At 33.3% G+C, this 16267-nt stretch overlaps 1 protein-coding gene across 7 annotated transcripts in view; it reads right to left on the bottom strand.

The window, feature by feature from the left end:
* The window catches only part of PBRM1 (polybromo 1), a 106482-nt gene that overhangs the window by 17664 nt on the left and 72551 nt on the right, over window positions 1–16267 (bottom strand). For all 7 annotated transcript variants that reach the window (XM_023522303.1, XM_023522306.1, XM_023522304.1 and 4 more), the window contains 4 exons: window positions 15757–15914; window positions 14862–15125; window positions 9715–9860; window positions 8447–8604 (listed from right to left, as the gene is read on the bottom strand). In XM_023522303.1, coding sequence (XP_023378071.1) covers window positions 8447–8604; window positions 9715–9860; window positions 14862–15125; window positions 15757–15914 — 726 coding nt within the window. The remainder of the gene's footprint in view (window positions 1–8446; window positions 8605–9714; window positions 9861–14861; window positions 15126–15756; window positions 15915–16267) is intronic.

The raw sequence follows: 16267 nt of genomic DNA, 5'->3' as shown, positions 1-16267 counted from the left end.
AGCAAAGCTATCATATAGAGTTGAAGGAAAGATAAAGAGCTTCCTAGACAAAAATAAGCTAAAGGAATTTATCAACACCAAGCCAGTATTACAGGAAATGCTGGAGGGACTTCTTTAAGAATAAAAAACATGTATCATAAACAGGAATAAAGACTGGTAATAACTACATTCCTATCAACAAGTACTTCAAATATAAAAGAATTAAGTGCTCCAACTAAAAGACAGAGTGGCTGAATGGATAAGAAAACAAGACCCCTACATATGCTGCCTACAAGAGACTCACTTCAGATTAAAAGACACACAGACTAAAAGGAAGGGGATGGAAGAAGATATTGCCTTGATGGACCTACATGGTATTGCACTGAATGAAATGGGTTGGATAGAGAAAGACAAGTATTGCATGATTTCACGTACAAGTGGAATCTAAAGAAAATAAAACAACAACAAAAATGGAAAAAAACTCGTAGATACAGAGACTATTTTGAGGGCTACTAGATGGGAGGAAGATTGAGGGGATGGCAAAAAAGGGCAAAGCAATTAAGAAGTACAAGTGGATAATTACAAAACAGACATGGTGATATAAAGTGTAGCATAAGGAAAATAGTTAATAATGTAATAAATATGTAAGGGAACCAGATTTAGTAGGGTGATCACTTTGAGTTATATATATCTCTAATCACTTTGCTGTACAACTGAAACCAATATTTTATTGTATGCCAACTATAATTGAAAGAAAAAACTTCAATGAATTATACAATGTAAATACGAGCAACTAATTGTCTATTATATTTCAATAAAGCTGGGAAGAAAATCACAAGCAATCAAATAATGTAAGATAAACTGGACTTTATCAAAATTAAAAATTTTGTGCTTCAAAAGACACTATCAAGAAAGTGACAAGACAAACCACGGAACAAAAGAAAATATTTACGAATTATATCTCTGGTAGAGCCAGTATCCAGAATATATAAAAAACTCCTATAACTTAATAACAAGACAAATAACCCAATTAAAAACAGGCAAAGGATGTGAATAGACACTTCTCCAAAGAAGATATACAAATAGTCAATAAGCACTTGAAAACATCATTAATCATTAGAGAAATGCAAATCAAAACCACATGAAATACCACTTCAAACTCATGAGGACAGCTATTACAAAAAAAAAGAAGAAAATAACAAGTGTTGGCAAGGATGCAGAGAAACTGGAACTCTGTACATTGCTGGTAGGAATGTAAAACGGTACAGCTGCTGTGGAAAACAACTGGGCAATTTCTCAATAAGTTAAATAGAGTTGATACATAATCCCGCAATTCTAAGTACCCAAAAGAAAGGAAAGCAGGGACTCAAATAGATATTCGTACACCAATATTCATGGCAGCATTATTTACAATAGCCAAAAAGTAGAAACCACCCAAATGTTCATCAACAGATAAACAAAATGTTATATATATATAATGGAATATAATCAGCCTTGAAAAGGAATAAAATTTTGATGCATGCTATACCATGAATGAATTGTGAGAACATTACACTAAGTGAAATAAGCTAGACACAAAAGGACAAATATTCCACTTATACGAAGTACCTAGAATAGACAAAATTCAAAGGCAGAGAGTAGAACACATATTACTAGGGGCTGGGACAAGGGGAAATGGGTAGTCATTGCTTAATGGGGACAGAATTTCATTTGGGATGAAGAGTTCTAGAAATGGATAGTGATGATGGTTGCACAATACTGTCAATGAACTTTATGTCACTGACTTGTAGGTAAACTTAAAATGTTGCATTTTATGTTATGTATATTTACTGCAATCAAAAAAAGCTTACACATGGTAGTATATTGCTTATATTGTTTTAGACCTAAATTTTGTTTCAAAATAATATATCTTGAGATTAGTTACTGGTATTAATATACTGTATTTCTTGAAATTAGCTCCCTATTGATGGACATTTAGGTTGTTTTCAATGTTTGCACTCTCACTGCAGCAAAACAATGCTGATATAAATAATTTAAGACATACATTAATTTGCACATAGGTAAATACATTTGAGGTATAAATTTCTAGAAGTACAAAAATTGGGTTAAAGGGTATGTACACTTTAATTTTTATAGGTATTAGCAAATTACCTTCCATAGAGGTTGTATTAACTCATAAACCCAGAACAAAGTGAGTGAATGCTGCTTCCCTATGTTTGTAGTAGTAACAAACATCTGAATCTTTAACAATTTGATAGGTAATCGAAAAAAAAAAAAGAAAAGCAGCACATGGGTAGTTTTAATTTTCATTTCTCTAATGGCTGAAGATGAGCATATTTTCATTTAAATCACTGGTAATTTCTTTCTGCTCTCTTATCCGTTGCCCATTTTTCTGTTGAATGTTGATATTTTATAATTGTTTTATAGGAGATCTTCACATGAGTGAAATTTGATCTTCGTCTATGATATACTGCAAATATTTTCCCAAAGTTGTAATTTTTCTTTGCTTCTGCCAGTTTTGGTTATGCAAACATTTTCAACTTTTACACAGTTGAATTTATAAATCTTTTCTTGTATGGGTTCTGGGTTCCCTTCCCATCATTTCTTTTCGTATCTTTGCTGCTTCATTTTATATTTACTTAAACCTGTAATTCATCTGGGAATTTATTTTGAAGTTGATGAGAAGGATAGAGAAAATTTCATTTTTTCCAAATGGTTATCGTTTCCAAATATCAGTTAGAGAAAATCCATCTTTTCTCACTTATCTGGGAAGCCACCTTTATCATAAATTAAATTATATTTGGGTCTACTGCTGAACTTTCTATTCTATTCAAATAATCTGTTAACTCATATGTCATATAAATAATCTTAACTATTGTAGTGTTATAATGTTTTAATAGACACCCTACCCTTCACTATGCTTTTCATAATTTTCCTGATTTTTACTTTCTTTTTTGACATGATTTTAAAATTCAGTTTATTTAGTCCCAACTTCTCATAAGAAAATTTCCATTGGTATATCTATTGAGATTGTATTAAAGATTCATTTAGGGAGAATAAACATCTCTATGATGTTGAGACTTAGCCAATCAAGCACATGGTATGCTTTTCAATTCATTCAAGCAATCCCTTTTAAATGCATTAAAAGTAGCATTTAAAAACGTTCTTTATACAGATGTGGCACAAATCTTGCTAAATTTATTCCAAGGTATTTTAATTTTTATTATTATTGACAATTTTAAGGCAATTGATTTGTTACTAGTTTAATACTCAACCAGCTTACTTCTTTTGTTGTGTGCCATGGTTTCATAGTTGATTCTCTTTTCATTTCCGTAGTCCTTATTTTATAATTCTCTTTCTTATTTTTAACTGCACTGGCTAGTACCTCTAGAACAATGTTAAGTAAGTGATAAAGACATCCTTATTTTGTTCTTGACCTTAATAGGAGTGTTCATAATAACAATTTAGCAAACATGTAAAACATGTAAAAAAAGGTCAGAAACATTTCAGAAGCTTAAAACAGCTATAGTTATTATCATTGCCATGGAGTTACATAGCAATTTATTTACATAACCCAAAGACTTTAAAATTCAGAGAAGGAACAGTTACTATTTTCCATATTTCACAGAAGGAAAAATAATTTGGAAAAGGTAAAAATTCTGTTCACAGCTAAAGAATAAAAATGACCGGTGGCTCTGGAATGGATGTGGTATCTCTGTACCCTGACTTGAGGTTCCTACCAGGCCCTCAAAAGACAGAGAAAAGATAAAAATTTAGAAGGCATCATTTGATAAAGCATAAAAAATTTATAAAAACCTGCTGGATTCTGACTGAAACTGCAATGAATCTATAAATCAATTTGGGGAGAAATGACATTTTTATAATACTGAGTCTTCCAACTACGAACGTGATGAATCACTTCATTTTTTATGTCTTCTTTAATTTCTCTCATTAAGTGTGTGTATAGAAGTCTTATATATCTTTTTAAAAATTTATTCCTAGGTACTGAATGTAAATGGCATATTTTTAAAATTTAACTTTCTAACTGTTCATTGATGGTAAATAGAAATATAGGTGATGTTGGTATTTTCATGTATTAATTCTAAAAGCTTATCTGAATGTCTCTTGGGGTTTCTGTGAACCTAATAATGTCTTTGCAAAAATTAATTTATGTTTTTTTCCTTTCTAATCTTTAAGAACCTTTTATTTTTCTTGGTTTACTAAGAACAGATTTTCAGTTAATACAGCATTAAAAAATATCTACTATGAAGAAAACAGAACCTGCAACTAAATTAAGAATTGGAATGTTTCTGGAGCCCAAATTCCTGAAGATTTTACCAGCAAAATGTCTAAGGGTAGAAGCACTCTCTGCCAGGTATGGCCATGCTCATTCGCAAATACAACTTCTATGTGACCATTTGATTACCATTTAAGTTACTGAAGACAATTCTTAATAGAACTGAACAAAAAGCAGAAGAATAATAGTTAGGAAAATGGAACAATCTCCTAAGTGAAATGGGCCTGCCAGATCTATATTACAGATGAAAAAAATTATATGATCCCTAGTTATCTTTAAAACTTTGTTTCAGAGAGACAAAAAATTAAGTTTACATTCGGCAGGGTGTACAGTTAACACAATGAAATTATAAGTCCTCTAAGTCTTAAATTTAAACATTTTAAATTATTACTCTCTACAGAAACAAATGAAAGAAAGCTCTGTTTCCTTGCACTCAAAAGTCAATATATAATGTGCCAAACCCCTTCTTCTTCCTTGGGGGGGGTATAGTGAAATCCCACAAACTGGGCTAAAATCCCATTTTGTACCACTAGATACATTTTCTTTTGGGGTTTATCTCAAGATGAAGTAACCATACATCTCGCTGTATGCCTGTTGTCTTGCTTAATGTTCTTAGCACCTCCTTACACTTTCGAAAGTGTCCCAGTTGGCTGTAAACCAATTGACAATCCTAATAATAGTACAGGATTAGAAGTGAGAAGACCTAGGTTTTTGTTCTGGCCCATTTCTTGGAGAGTAACTTCACCATTCTGAGGATATCAGCATTTTCATATAGGTCATGGTGAGAAATAAATAAGATTCTGGATATAAAATTAGTTTATAAACTATAGAATGCAACACATTCTAACAGGCATTTTTAAAAACAAATGGTGTCAATGAAAACTGTGGAGTAGGGAGATCCAAGGGCCATTCCTTCACTGAAACACAGAAAAGCTCGCAAAAACTGTCAGAATCAACATTATCAAAACTCTGGAAAATGGCCAAAGGTTTACAGCAACCAAGTGAATGCTTAACCAAGAAAAGAAGAGACTGAAACCTGGCAGGAGACCTCTGTGGAATTTTAACTTAACCTCTCCCCATCCCCTCTTTCTGGCTCAGGGGCAGTCTTGAAGATGATAGCCTATGTTCCTGGTATGAGTTTCTGGTGCTGCAGGGAGTAGAGCAGTCTTTGTTCTCAAAGAATTGTGGTTGTCTGTTTTGACCTGTTAGGTGGCTTCCTGAAGAACTAATACCTTCATTCTAATACCTTCATTTCATCTGACTTGGATTTATTTTCTTTTTGGAAAATTTCGAAAGGCAGAGAAGTAGCTTTGATACTTTTGTTGAAAACATTTAAAGGCAAAAGAACCAGCTGCTGCCAGCTGAGGCAAAGGATATCAGTTGAGGCAAGCAGCACACATGCTCAAAAGCTTGGGAGAAAAAGCTGAGGAGTAAGTTTTGAAAAGCTTCCACATATTCCTGGGAACCTAGAAAGCCATGCATGTGCCATGGTCAGAGTGCGTGCTCAGAAAAGACCTAAGAAGGCCCTAAGCTCTCACCTTTGCCTGGCTGTTAAGCCTTGCGGAAGCAGGAAGTAAAGGCAAAGGAAGAGCTGTAAACTGGGCTGAGTGTTGAACGTGTGTTCCAATACAGACATAGTACCCAGTTACAAAGACTGGGAATATTTTTGTTTTTTGATCCAAGCACTTAAGAAAATCTGTTAAGTCACTAGCTAACCACTAAGCTAGCAGAACGGAGATTTCAGCAACCAAACACAACAAAAAACACGATCTTTTGAAAATAGTTTAAAGTCACTAAACAAGCAAATACAATCCACAATGAGTAGTAATGAGAAAGCCTGCAGAGGGGGTAAAATCTAATTTTCGGAGTTATCACATAATATTTAAGCTATCCAGTTTTCAACAAAAAAATATGAGGCATATGAAGAAACAAGAAAGTATGGTCCATTCACAGGATAAAAAGAAATAAACAGATACTGTCTCTAAGGAAGCCCAGACGTTGAACTTACTAGACAAAGACCTTAAATCAAATATCTTAAATATGCTTAAAGAGCCAAAGGAAACCATGGTCAAAGAAGTAAAGGAAACCAGAATGATGTCTCACCAAATAGAGAATAATAATATAGAGATAAAAACTGTAAACACTAAATAGAAATTCTGGAGCTGAAATGTACAATAATTAAAATGAAAAATTCGTTAGAGGGGTTCAACAGAAGATTTGAACAGGTAGAAGAATCAGTGAACTTGAAGACAGGTCAACTGAAATTATCAGTATGAAGAACAGAAAGAAAAGGAAAATGAAGAGTCTAAGAGACCTGTGACAGACCATTAAGCATACCAACATAGGCATCATGGGAGTCTTGGAAGGAGAACAGAGAGAGAAAGGAGCAGAAAAAAATATTTGAAGGAGTAGTGGTGAAAAACTTCCCAAATCTGACGAAAGATGTTAAAGAAAAACAACTGCCAATGGAGACTTCTATATCCAGCAAAAGTATCCGTCAAGAATGAAGGAGGAATTAAGATATTTCCAGATAAACAAAAGATGAGGAAGTTTGTTGCTAGCAGACCTGTTCTACAAGACATGCTAAAAGGAGTCCTTCAAGCTGAAATGAAAGGACATTAGACAATAACTTGAAGCCACACACACACACACACGTGCGCATGCATGCACACACAAACACCAGTAAAGATAACCACCTAGGTAAACATAAAGCCAGTATTATATTTTTAGTTTGGAAGGCCTCCTTTTTTCTCTGCAAGATTTTAAAGACAAATGCATAAAGCAAAAATCAGAAATCTATGTTAACGAGCACACAAAGTATTAAGATGTAATTTCTGACAATAGTGTAAAGGGGAAGGGATGAAGCTGTAGAGCTGAATGTCTGTATACTATTGAAGCTAAGTCAGTGTTAATTCAAAATAGACTATCATAAATTTAAAATGTAATCTGCATGGTAATCACTAATAGTTAAAAAACAATAAATGATATGGTTGCCCTAGCCAAAGGAGACTTCAGTCTCACCCTTGTTATGCATCCCTTGAGTTTCCAGGCTGGGTTTACACTAGGGAGTAAGGCTCTAGGGCACTGCTTTAGTCTGGATCACAAGTTAAAAGGAAGACATTCTCTGCTGCAAAAACTCAAGAAGGATTTAATAACTTTGCTAGTCTTTGCTCCCTCTCCCCAGGATGGGAGGAAGAAAATGTGTTGAACTACCAGGTCATTCAGACATTTTTACTACATCTGATTCTGAAAAAATTCACACCACCAAAAATAATCAAAACATTGAAGTGATCAAAGTCTAAGTGTAAAATACTTTTTAATCTGCAAGTTTCCTTTTAGTCATAAGCATGGTGGCTGCTTCTTTATAACCATATGTAATCAATACAAAGCTTGTGACCAGCAACCTTTTGCAAAACCATTCCAAAAGATGTAAAGAGTGCTGTAGCGTTCACTCAGGGCCAGAAGGAACACAATAGCTGAAAATGATGATAGTATATGATGTAAATAACTAGATCTGAGAAGCAGTATATCACTGTGAACACTCAGTAAAATGATAGAACAGAAACCAGAACGCCTCTCTGCTCAGACCCCTCGCAGGACTTCTTATCCACTCCAAACCCAAACTCTGCACTGTCTATAAGACCTACCATGACTGGGTGCCTAGACACCTCAGAAGGCTCATTCCCTGTCACACACTCCATGCCCTGCTCCAACCACCTGGTTTGCTTATTGTGTCTCAAACATGCCTGAATACTTTACTTTGCCTTAAAGTCTTTGCATTTGGAGTTTGCTGTGCCTAAAAGGAGTAAAACCTCAGGTATTTAAACAGTTTTCTTCCTCATCTCCTTTAGGGCTCTACTCACATGTTACCTATCAGAGAAGCTTTTGCTGACCACATTACCTAAAACAGGACAACCCCTCAATATTAATCTCTAACCTCTTCCTCTGCTTTATTCTCATTCGTAGTCCTAAGTACTACCTGATGTTCTATATATTTAATGTTAATTTACTGACTTCCCAACCTCTGTCTCATTGTAAGTCTCTAAAAGAGCAGAGACTTTGGTATGTTTATTGCTGTATACCTAGCACTGATAACATTGCCTAGCACAGAAGTATTCAATCAACTGTTATGGAATGAATGTGATTAAATTAAATGGCATAAATACCTACCCAGAATACATGTCATGGGGCAGGTCTCTTCCAGATTACTCAGAAATACTTCTTTTTTGTAGAACATTTTTGTGGGCTCATGTTCCGTCTCTTCTGGGTGAATGAAGATGGGGCCATAAAAATATGCAGCTCCATCTCGGACCCATACTTTTTCAATTCTTGGGGGGAAAAAAGGAGAAATTCCATTAAAATAGAATTCTGATGAGTTTCATTCTTGAAGCTAATAAAAATTCCATTAACCAAAAACTTAATGACATACAGAAGAGTTTCATTGGCTGTTTTCATAAGACAATTTCCTTAATTTTTTCCCCTTTAAGCACATGAAAAGATATTTGGAAAAAAAAGAAATGAACATTTGGCTATTCATTCATGTGAGGGAAAAAATATTTTAACATAATATATACTATACACTTTACTTATTCACATTTTTTGTCTTCCAACTAGAACAAACATTCACAGGACTAAGGATATGTCTGTTTTATTCACTAATATATCCTCAAACCCTGGCAAACAGTAGGTGTGTAATAAATGATTAGTGAATGATGAACAAATATGATGAGAAAACTGAAGCTGAGAGAGGTAGATCATTTGCCTAAGGACATGAAACTAGCAGAGCTGGGACTTAAATCAAGATCTCTTGGAACCAACTACTATTCTTAAGCACTATCCTCTAATGCCCAACTCTGTACCTGACTCCTTTATATGCTGGTTTATACCATCCAACCATACTTTCATCCGTTTACTTGTTTTTCATATATCTGAGCCCTTACTATGTTTCACGCACTGTGTTTGGAAAAGGGGCTACAAAGGTGAACAAACAGAGAGAGTCCCTACTGTTAGGGCACTTGCAGGCTGGTACAGAAACCTGACAATAATATAATGTGGTATGCATTTCAAGGAGAAGGAAATAAATGGTGCTCAGAGAGTGTATAACAGGGAGACTTAACTCAGTCTGGAGGGGACAGGAGAGGCTTCCTTACGGAAGTGTCATTTCAAATTTAAGCTAAAGGAATTCACCACATGAAATGGACAGGGAGACTTCTGGGTTGAGAGTTCAGTAAATGGTAGAAGATTAAAAAGAGTAAATGGGAAGAATTTAAAAAAGGAAATACGGCTACAGGAAAAAGCAAGGCAAGTGTGGTGTGAGAGAAAGCTGGAAAAGTTACCTGGGGAGAGGCTTTTGTCTTTATCTTCAAGAGTGATGAATTTTTTAAACTGTCTCCACATCTCTCAGACCCAACCTCATTCCTACTACTTCAGTAACTCACCTGCCCACACGAGGGCGCACCAGGCCATGGGACTTGATGAAGACACAGTCGCCAACCTTCAGCCACATGTCATTGTAACGGAGCTGCTCAAAGTAGTGGCAACCTGGTTCACCGTTTGACATTTCCACAGGGACATCTTCTTTTTCCTATGGTAAAGGAAACTGGTTGAAGACAGGCAGCTGACAATCAAAGAGTAGACAAAGAAAGTAAGAAAGGAAAACAGACTTTCCTTCATTATTAACTTAAAAGAAAAATAACCATAAATGGAAGTTTTGATGAAGAAGAACCAAAAGATTAGGTTACTGAAATCAAACTAAGTCTTATCGAATATTTTACTTTAAATTTCTAGTTAATTTTCATAAAATGTTACTTCAAGATGCTTTTGTACCCCTCTCTCCCTCCTTCTTCTATCTCCATAGCCTTTAGCAAAAAAACACTGGAGAGGAATTAGTAGTATTCAGAAGCTGCCTGTTCGTGCATTATTAGAGTATAAGGAGCAAATTTTACAAGCTTCCTCTTCACATTTTCTGAGCTCTCAACTTCTTAATATTAACAATTAATAGATTTAAATTTTTTGTCATTTTGACTTATTCCAATATAGAAAGGAATAACATAACCTCTGTGACCTACACTCACATACATTGTTTTTGAATAAACTACAGGGTCTGTCACCTACTAACTGCTGTACATTGGCCAAATTACTTGACCTCTTATGCCTTAGTTTCCTCATTTGTAATATAAAGATAAGTGTGCCGATCAGACAGGATTGTTAGCAAGCTTAAATGACACAATCCATGTTAAGTACATAGAATAATGCCAGACTCATTAAAAGTGCATTCATTATTGTTGTTTTATAGTCTTGGCAAAAAGAGACAAACTTCTAAATAATGGAAATAAAAAACATCATTTACTGGGAATCTAGCAGATAATGGGCAGAGTGCTAGGTATTTTAAATATATCAACTCCAAAATGTATAAAAGCAATGGGAACGCCAGAATCTTAAAATATTCGACTGCATCTCACTATCTCTCTGAGAATATCTGAAACTTAAAATAAAAAACTCAAAATGGATTAAAAGACTCAAATGTAAGACCTGAAACCATAAAACTTCTAGAAGAAAACATAGGCAGTAAACTTTTTGACACTGTGCTTAGTAATATATTTGTTTTAATATTGGGCAAGGGTAACAAAAGCAAAAATAAACAAAAAAAGGCAACCTAAGTGGGAGAAGATATTTGCAAGTGATACGTCCAATATTCAAAATACATAAAGAACTCATATAACTCAACATCAAAAAAACAATCTGATTAAAAAAATGAGCAGAGGACCGGAACAGACATTTCTCCAAAGACATACAAATGGCCAACAGACAAATGAAAAGATGCTCAACATCACTAATCATAAAGGAAATGTAAATTAAAACTACATGAGATATCACCTCACACCTGTCAGAATGGCTATTATCAAAAAGATAACAAATAACAAGTAATGGCAAGGATGTGAAGAGAAGGGAACCCTAATGCACTGTTGGTGGTATTGCAAATTGGTGCAGCCACTATAGAAAACAGTAAGGAGGTTCCTCAAAAAAATAAAGAACTATCATACCATCCAGCAATTCCACTTCTGAGTATTTATCTGAAGAAAACAAAAGCACTAACTTGAAAAGATATTGCATCCCTGTGTTCACTGCAGCCAAGATATGAAAGCAACCTGTATCCACCCACAGATAAAGAAAATGGAGTGTGTGTATATGTTGGAATACTACTCAGCCATACAAAAGAATGAAATCTTGTCCTTTGCAACATGGACAGACCTAGAGAGCATTACTCTAAGCGAAATAAGTGAGACAATGAAAGATAAATACTATGATTTCACTTATATGTGGAATCTAAAAAACAGAAGAAACAAAAGAAAACAGAAACAGCTTACAGACACAGAACAAAACTGATGGGTTTCCAGAGGGGTGGCTGAAAAGGTGAAGGAGATTAAGAGGTACAAACTTCCAATTATAAGATAAATAAGTCTTGAGGATGTAATGTACAAGACAGAAAATACAGCCAATAGTATCATAATAACTCTGTACAGTGACATAAGTGACTAGACTTATTATCATGGTGATCATTTCCTAAGTGTTGAATCACTGCTGTGTACCTGAAAATGATATAATCCTGTACGTAATCTATAATTAAAAAAAAGAATACCTTTATTTTTAGGAATGGGTTTTGTTCTAAAATAATTCTTTAAAAGAGTTCCTAAAATAACTTGTCTTGGCCATGCAATATCAAAATAATGAGAAAAAAGTAACTTATACATGGAGAGGATCCTGAGAACTTACAAATTCTAATAATAAAAATAAGAAATCTAAGTTAATTCCCACATTGGTGTCCACTGGTATTTCTTCTTTTAAAATTAATGTCTATAATTCTCATATATATTGGTAAAATGTAAGAAATAGCATGTGTTAGGACACTAAAATATAGATACTTTCCCCTTAGACAGTAAGAATTCGATTTTTTCCACTTTTTACTAACAATTTAAAAACTTTGTCTTTCTTGATTATATAAAAGAAGTATATTTGTTGGAAATAATTCAAACATTAGGGCATGTAAAACTTAAAAAACCAAAGTCTCCTGTGATGTATCCCTGGATAACCACCCAGTTTAAAATACAGTTTTTGCATGTTGTTTTCACATTCATATGTACAAATATATATTTTTTAGTTTTTTTTTTTGAATAATAATGGAAACACATACTATTCTACAACCTATTACTTATTAACATCTTTTTTCCACATAACTTGGAAAATTTTCAATGTTACTATATTAGACCTACTTTATTCCTTTCATTGGCCGCACAGTTTGCATTATATGGATGTATGAGAACTTAATGCCTATTCATGGGCATTTGGGTTAGCCTAGGAATTTTGCTTTTACAAACAATATCAACCCTTGAAGAAAATCCTTGGTGAGGACTATGTTGGAGCACATTCCCTTTCATTAAACTGCATGGTCAAAGGGAATGTCATCAATGGGAGATGAGAGTGTGGTGCCCCAGACAAGGCTGCATGTGTTATCAGTCTTTAGAACTCTTGCCAATATGTTAGGCATTTTAAAAACTATTAGATTAACACATTTTCTTATGTCTTTTGGATGCCTTCCTTCTATAAATGATCTGTTTTGTACTTTGCCCATTTTTCTAGATTTACTTTTCCCCTAGACTTCAAAGAGCTCTTTGAACATTAGAAATAGTAGTCCTTAGACTGTTTTATTAAACTAACTGATATTTTCAATTGCAAATTGATAAAATGATCAAAATGATTTTTTTCTTTTATGGCTACTGGGTTTTATATCAAGCACAGAAAGGACCCATCCCAAGCTTATAAATGAATAAAAGATTATAGGTAAATATAGCAAATGTACTTATGTTAGAAACTAGCACTGTTTTTTTTTTTTTTTAAATGTTTATACCTTATTTATTGTTGAATATAAAGTGAGGGAGAGTTCAGATTTTTTTTCATTTTTCTTTTTCAAATAGTTACCAGTTTTTCCAGTATCATTTGATTCCAACTTCTCTTGCTGATTTAAAATACTACCTTTATATTCTGGACTTCATTTAGGAAAAGCTTATTTCTTCCATTAGCTAGTCCTAAGCTAATAACTCATTTTTTTAAATGTAGTTATGTAAAATGTAATGTCTGTTAGTGCAAAATTCTTGATTATTCTTTTTTTCTTCTTTTTCTGGCAACTGCCACATATTTATTCTTTCATAAGAATGCTAGAATAATTTTGTCTAATTTCAAAAACAATTTACTCAAGTCTTTTACATCATTCAGTAAAATGATTGTCTTCTCACATGTTCTATATATTCCTTTTAAGGTTATTTCTTAATCTATTTTGTTGTTAATATGAATTAGATATTTTCTTCCATATATTTTTTCTAATAATTGCTAAAGTATGTTTTATGTTTTCATTTTACCTTTGAAAGTCTTAAGAATTATTTATATAAGAAAGCTATTGTATATAGAGTTTGAAATTTCTAATTGTTGAACTGTTTCAAAAACTTTTCAGTTAATCTCTCCCCCATTATCTGCAAAAATAATCTTGCCTCTTTATTGTCAACATTTTCATTACTTTTGTTTGTCTACATTGGCTACTTTCAGAAAAATATAAATAATGGTATAGGAAGCATCTCTGGAATGTGCATAATTTGAAAGGAAATTTCTTTTACAGGCTTTTTAGGCATGAGGTACAAAAATAATTTTTAAAAAATCACTTTGAGGAAATATCCAACTAAAAAGTTAAAGAAATCAAGACAGGTAGTGGTCTTTAACAAATAACTTCTCCTTTAATCTATTAATATAATAAAATGTATTAGTGAGTTTTCCTAACTTTGAACAATTCTTACATTCTTAGAATGAACTCCCTTCTATTTGGTCAAATAATTTGATTTCACTTATAAAAATACTTTTCTCCTCAAGTATATTTTGCATCAGTATTTGTGAGACTGAACTATAATTTTTGTTTTTATTTTGTCAGGCTTTGGAATCAAAATTATACTGGCTTTGAACAACAAACTGAGAAGTTTCTTTGTTCTCCGTGCTCTGAAATAATCTAAGCAACATTGTAATTATAGGTCTCTTAAAGGGTTAAAATAATCCACCTATGGAATTATCTGACCTGAGTACTTTGAGATTAGCTCTCTGACATTTTTAAAATTTTCTTCATGCTGTTGTCCACTATGTTAAAACTCTTCTATATTTCACTTTAGTAATTTGTAATTATCCTAGAAAATTATTTTATTTATGTTTTCAAATTTATTAATACAACTTTATTTTAAGTCTTTAAATTTCTTCCACATTTTGCATGTCTAAGCTTAATTCCCTTCTTTTTTATTAGGATAGTTGGTAGTATACCTCATTAAACTCATAAAAGTATTAGCAGAACTTGGATTTACTTTTAAATTCTACTGTTCTGTTTTCTAAGTATTAATTTCTGTCTTTCCTTTATAGTTTCCTTCTTTCTGCTGGGCTAAGGTTTTATATTGTTTTTCTTTTTCTAATGCTGAATTTGAATACTTCATTAATTTATTTTCTGGAATAGATATTTTGAAATGTGAAATTCTCTTCTGTGAGGCTATTATCTACAGACCTTTTCCAAGTTAAAATTTTCTTCGGTTCGACTGTCCTCTGAGTTGTCTGTGTTCTTCTCATCATCCCCTTTGTCTGCATTTGCAAATACAGAGGCCACTCGGACCACAGGCAAGGGTACATCTCGAGGAACAAATCTAACTGAGCTGATGGGCATGGTCCACAGTTTAATTTTCTTAAAAGATTTGGTCTTGGCAGAATACCGTGATTCACAGACAAAAACATCCTCATCACGAAAGTTTTCTGGGCATAATTTAAAGTATTCCTGGGGGAGATAAGAATAAAATTAGATGAATTTTTTTGAAAAGTCATCATCCAAAAGAAACAAAAATACACACCAATCAAATGAACAAAAGTTAAACTGTTAAGACTTTCTGAAAGTTAACAACAAATGGTGAATGGCTAGGGATCTAGTAGCATTTTCTTACTTCAGAATGACTTTATTAAATATATACTCTTTAGCTTATTTTAGCCTAACAACTGCCTTTTTGAAAATATGTTAGTATTTCATACAGCTCTAATGCTCCTTAATGCTGTGGGCAGGGCTCATGTGCTTGTATCAGATAGATATACACAGAAAGTAACATTATTATCTAAAAACTGCCACACTGCCAGTTTATAATGATCTTTCCAAAAATGTTATCCTTAAAAATTAGCCAGCCGATATAAAAAAATTTAAGCTGATTATATACAGCTACATAGTGGAAGCAACAAATAGTCTTTACCTTTATATTCAACTTAATTTCTTCTTAAATCTATGTACAGCCATATGAACACAGCTTAAAATTTTTTTCAAACAGTTTAAAACAGAGCTTCTAATTTTGTAAATATAAACTTTTTGTTTGTAAGTTTTATTCTCTTGGGATGATTTATACTTTGGAACTAAAGTTTCTTACCTTGACAAACATGACCACACATTTTCCCAGAATTTTGCTAACGGGAACTTTATTGTAATAGTCACTCTTAAAAACTTCTTTTTCTAGAAATTTTCGTGTAGCCAGATGGAATGTTTCATTTGGCCGATAAAACCAACAGCCATATAACCATTTTTCGCCTCAAAAACAAAAAGAGGGAGAGAATTTACCATTAACAGAAACCACATACACTTTGCAAAATGAGCAAATACTTCATCCATTCTGTCATGGCCGGAACCTACCAATGTGCTTTTTTAGGCCACGGTTCCTTAATCTAATCATCTTAAAAGCAATAATACTTTAAAATAATGAAGTATAACAAGGTCTAAAAGTGCTGCTTCCCCCTCATATTAAAAGGTGTATAAAATACAGAATGAGGAAGGTGATGAGATTTGCTCTACTATGCTAGGGTCAGGACACAACTAAAGCTGTGTGCTTTAATAAGGATACAGATATACTGAAGGACATATTTAGCACTCAGGTGAAAGAATAC

Source organism: Pteropus vampyrus, unplaced genomic scaffold, assembly GCF_000151845.1.
Source record: "Pteropus vampyrus isolate Shadow unplaced genomic scaffold, Pvam_2.0 Scaffold337, whole genome shotgun sequence".
NCBI classification, from domain to species: domain Eukaryota; kingdom Metazoa; phylum Chordata; class Mammalia; order Chiroptera; family Pteropodidae; genus Pteropus; species Pteropus vampyrus.
The sequence above is the reverse complement of the archived record's forward strand: the minus strand, read 5'-3'. Positions and strand labels throughout refer to the sequence as shown.